This window comes from Vigna angularis, chromosome 2, assembly GCF_016808095.1.
Source record: "Vigna angularis cultivar LongXiaoDou No.4 chromosome 2, ASM1680809v1, whole genome shotgun sequence".
In the NCBI taxonomy this organism is placed as follows: Eukaryota; Viridiplantae; Streptophyta; class Magnoliopsida; order Fabales; family Fabaceae; genus Vigna; species Vigna angularis.
Genome location: NC_068971.1, coordinates 17,589,012 through 17,594,270, shown reverse-complemented (window position 1 = coordinate 17,594,270; position 5,259 = coordinate 17,589,012). Strand labels below are relative to the sequence as shown.

Sequence of the window (5,259 nt, the reverse complement as noted above, 5' to 3'; positions counted from 1 at the left end):
GCATACCTGTATAATTTTACATTGAAATCTTCAAATTTAGAAATTAATTATTTTAAGTCGTATGCATATATTCTTTAGTTTGTTTAAATTCATAGAAAAATAATTTTAACTTAATGGTTATAATTTTACACGGTAAAAAGAAAATGAGATTAAAAAATGTATACCAAAATGCTAAATCAAATAGTTTTTATTTAGAGACGGGGAAAAAAATCCTACGAACAGAAAAAAATAGTTGCATAAATAGCATAAAGAAAAAATGAACAGTGGGTATTGGAGTCTTTAGCCAGCCTCAACGTTGCTCTCATTTCTCCATTGTCAATGGTTTGATGAGTTGACAAGGACAGCTTCATGGTCTCACTCAAAACCCAAACCAAAGATTGTTAGTGAGTCACTGTCAGCTTATTAGTCTCATTCTCAGCCCCCACAAACATCCTCTGCACCAATCACAACTCAACCCTTTTGACTATCTCTCTCCTCTTCTCTGTTCCATAGATCGCTGTCTTTCAATCACTTCACACATTTCTCTTCACTCCTACCACTCTCTGCACTGCACACACCTCACACCCACTTATATTTCTCTTCAAATCTCTACCTTTTTGCTTTTCCCAGTTGCCCCCTCTTTACTGTTTTTGCTTCTACCAAAGATTCTACCACCAATACTCCAATACCACTTAGATACGTGTATCTTATATGCACTTCACAGCCCTACCAATTATTGAGTGTCACTCTATAATTTTCATATGGGTTTAGCCTTTTCTTTTCTCCTTTGGTTGCTATGCTGATTGTTTCCTCTTCTCTTAGATCTGAAGAGTTTCTTCTGGGTTTATGCTTTGCCCCTCATTGATTCTCTTCAGTTTTCGAACAAAGTCTCTTTGGATTTGGATTCCTTTGTCCAATATAAGCTCCTATCCTGTGCATTCCTATCTCGGGTATCTCTCTCTCTTTGAACTTTTCTGAGAGAGAGAGAATTGATTTCAAAATTTGTTGTTTTAAACTGCTTGCTATGTTCAATTGTTAGTGAGATCATGAATAGGGCAATTGAAGTACTGTCTCCAGCCTCCTATCTCCAAAATTCCAACTGGTTGTTCCAGGAAAGCCAGGGAGGAGGATGGACTGCGGAAGAGAACAAGCTGTTTGAGAATGCTTTGGCTTACTATGATAAGGACACCCCTGATAGATGGATGATGGTGGCAGCCATGATTCCTGGGAAAACTGTTGGTGATGTGATCCAACAGTACAGAGAGCTTGAGGAAGATGTGAGTGTCATTGAAGCAGGTTTGATTCCAGTTCCTGGCTATACTACCAGTTCTTTCACATTGGAGTGGGTTAACAGTCAAAGCTATGACGAGTTCAAGCACTTTTGTACTGTTGGTGGGAAAAGGGGTGCATCCACTAGGCCATCTGAGCAGGAAAGGAAGAAAGGAGTGCCATGGACTGAAGAAGAGCACAGGTAAATGACTCCATCTCATCACCTTCTTTTGGTGTGTGTCGTGCCTTTAGCAGTGATCCCAATTTAGATCATGTTCAAAATTATGGTTGATTAATCGTTGCTTAGCTAGGATGCTAAAATGCTTTCTAGTTAAGTTGTTTAAGTATTTTTTTAAAAGGGATATGCCACTGCGATTTTGTTTTCAATTTCAACTACAATTATGGTTGATTTAGGTTTTTGGGGTCTTTGGGACTACAATTATGGTCACATCAGATGCATTCATCTGTTCTTCCCTATCGACTACATTTATCTGTACTTTCCTGTCAACTGGTTATCTTAAATACCATCAAGATTTGTAACAAAACAGTAACTACAACTGTACCTGCTGTATAAAAGACTTGCTTATAGGTTAGCTTAGGATGTTTGATTTATGTGTTTGTATGTTTGAGTGTTTATAAGTATCTGCCTGATTTTTATGTTATTTTTCCCTTGGAAAATGTTTCTCTTGTTGGTTTCTTGCATTTGCATATCTGCCTCATGTTCAGGGTTTGTGCTATTTGCCTGTTCTGAAGTCTTTGGTTATTGAAAACAACACAGGCAATTTCTGCTTGGTCTGAAGAAGTATGGTAAAGGGGATTGGAGAAACATTTCAAGGAACTTTGTGACCACAAGGACACCTACCCAGGTTGCAAGTCATGCTCAGAAGTACTTCATCAGGCAGCTTACAGGGGGGAAGGACAAGAGGAGATCCAGTATCCATGACATCACAATGGTCAATCTCCAAGAAACAAAATCTCCTTCATCAGACACTACCAGGCCTTCTTCACCCCTACAGAATCAGAAATTGTCTAGCATGGTTAAGCAGGAATATGATTGGAAATCGCCATGTGATGACATGCCTTTTGTTTTCAATTCAACAAATGGAAACATGTTCATGGCAGCACCACTGCATGGGATTTCTTCATATGAATCTAGACCACAGGAGCATAATATACTTAGACAATCTCCATGGATGCCAGTTTTCACCTTGTGATACCAGTGTGCAAATGCAATTGATGCAACGTCAATGATCTGTGCATCTCATTCAGGGTATAGAGTTTTGAAGGTACTAAAAGTTTGAATTTGAACCCTTTTCAGCGATGTTGGATTGCTTCATAGATAGTTTGTGTGAATATGTTGAGGAGGGACTGGAGTTAGTCCTTAGTAACTAGAATGTATGTAGAGATTAGTTGGAATCTTGTTCTGATATTAAGATTCTGAAACTAGTCTGTCTGAGGAGTTGAGTTTGGTGATGTGTAATATGATCTTCAGAATACATGTTTGGTAATTTGATTGTAGCTAGATGGAAAGCTTGAGTGAGCTTTCATCTGATGTTCATCTTCCCATACAGGCAAGAGTTCTCTGCAGATTGCCCTGAGGAAGAGCAGTTATCTCTTACCTTTTTGAAAGATGCTTCAAATAAATATTGAGTTCCAAGTTTCCATAAAGAATTAAATAAAAGCATCAATGATGTTGATGCACTAGTGGTGTAATATAAAGCAATTTGGAGTGTTAGTTTTTATTAGCTTAACAGGATTGTATCTAAAGCCATAAAGTATGATTATAGCAGAGCTTTTTGAAATGTGGTGAGGAATTGGACAGAACTTTGGTCCTGGTGTACCAAAAAGAATGTGATCAATCATAAAGCATTTGATATGAAACATAATGTCTTGGAACCATTAGTTGTACAAGTTGGTGGACATTAAGATCTAAGGTGAAAGTCCACAATTGTGCAATAGTTTATTGTTGAATGTGCTTCCCCTAATTAAAGTCCACGAGTTACTTTTGATTAATTATATGCTCATATTGCTGACAATTGGTGTATTGATCTTACGTGGAGAATGAGTATTGATAGTGAAGATTGAAGGAGAATTGTAGTGGGCGGAGTTAATTATCATAGGGAGGAATTGTTCACTCACATGCTTGCTTTTTAGGCAAGTGGAAGCAGTTGATTTGAGCACTAGGCCATGTCATCATATGCTTGCTCCAGAATTGCTTAGTCACGCTGCATTTCTTCATAGTGATACATATATGTACTCTTGTGCTTTTCATGATTCCATGGAAGAAAAGTTCCTTCAAGGTACTTTTCTCTCGGATATATAAATCTGCACTTGCTTCCAATTTTAAATTATCATTTCTTTTACAACTTAACATGCATACATTAAGATCTTCAAAGTCTTTCTTAAAACAAACACTGTTTTGGTTCAAAATAGTTTTTGACTTTCACCACTCATTTTCCCTTTCTCCCTCTTTTCTCCACAACCCTTCCACTAGCATTTTTATATTTCTCTTTTTTTGAGTTTCTTTACCCTTCACACTTTAACCCTCTATATCTATTTCTATTCTTATTTCACCTTCTACCTTAAGTTCCATTCACTTTTTTTCTTTCTTTTCAAATCCCTTCTATTTTTGGGTTTTATTACTAATACGAGTAATGAGTTGAAATAATGAAATTGAAAGAAAATGTTTAGTGGGAAGAGTGCATGGCTAAGGATCTTCATCTATTTGCATAGAATGCTAATAGTAAATCGGTAAATATGAAAGATGTCATGGTCAGTTTCGTAATCTTTGAGTGGTGGTGGAAGGTGGTGATGGGCTGTGTGGTTGAGAAAGGAGTAGTGGTGGCAGATGAAGAAAAAAAAAGTTAAATCATTTACATATGATGATCTTTCAAAACAAAGATAACTTTCAATCTTATTAAATAAAATTAACACTAAATTAAAAAAATAAAATAAAAGTCATATTGATTAAACTCCTTAAATATTAAGCAATGGAAAAAATTATTTTAGTTTATAAGAAAAAACTTATTAAATATTTTTTTTATTTTCTTCTTCCAATAAATATTTATAGAAAAAGCTTTTTGAAAAAAAAAAGTTCACAATTACTCTATTAACATTCTTAATCACAATCGCTATGTAACCGGTTGACATTGTTATTCGACAACAAAGACTAAAAATCACAATAATAAAAAAATTCAAGAATTTTGACCAGCAAAATTTCTATTAAGAACCAGAAAAAAAAACTCTAAAACGGCTTAAGATAAAAAAAAATAACAATAAACTCTTTAATTTATTTCTTTCGTAACGAAAGTATGCATTAAATAATGACAAATGAAACAAAATTTCATTTTTAATTAATGAAAAGCACCAATAGCACCTAAAATACAATTTGTAAGGTATATTACGCAATTAAAAATATAAAGTTATATAATAATTATTATAAAGATAGTTTTGAATTAATTATATTTCATAAATAAATGTGCACTAAACTTGTTTTGTAAACATGGTGGTTTTGAGATAAATATATGCCGTTTGGGTGAAGTTAATTGGCAAAATAATATAAAAAATAAGTTTACTATTATTGATGTTGATATGGGTGTATGAGAGTGAAGGGCAAAGGGAGTTTGCGACTGAATCTTGACCGTAGATGAAAGCAAAGGCCGGAAATTTGAGCATCAAATGCTTGTTTGTTCTGACTTTTCACTTTGTTGTGTTTGAGAGCATCTGAAATTTTCTTTTTATTCTTGCTTTTTGTCTATTTGGGTATCGTGATTTTATTTTACTTTATAATCTTGAGTGCATGACCCTGTTTTCGTATTTGCCACTTAGCTTTGACTTATTTCCTCTCCATTAATCAATATTTAATTCATTGCAAAATAAACCATGGGATCATCTTCTTAAACAAATTCTAAATTCCAAATCCCATTCTCTTTATATTAACTGGAACCTTATACCTTTCTATGGAGCAACCTGTTAGATTCTGTTCATCAATCACTGCCAAATTGTGGGTTA

The 5,259-nt window shown here is 34.7% G+C and overlaps 1 protein-coding gene across 1 annotated transcript; it reads left to right on the top strand.

Annotated features, from left to right (window-relative positions):
• Positions 1–322: 322 nt before the first annotated feature.
• LOC108329798 (transcription factor DIVARICATA) lies at positions 323–2,908 on the top strand. Its single transcript, XM_017564188.2, is given in 4 exon segments — positions 323–929; positions 1,019–1,450; positions 2,027–2,434; positions 2,436–2,908. Coding segments are annotated over 4 exon segments (1,008 nt in total). The 5' UTR covers positions 323–825; the 3' UTR covers positions 2,500–2,908.
• Positions 2,909–5,259: the final 2,351 nt, after the last annotated feature.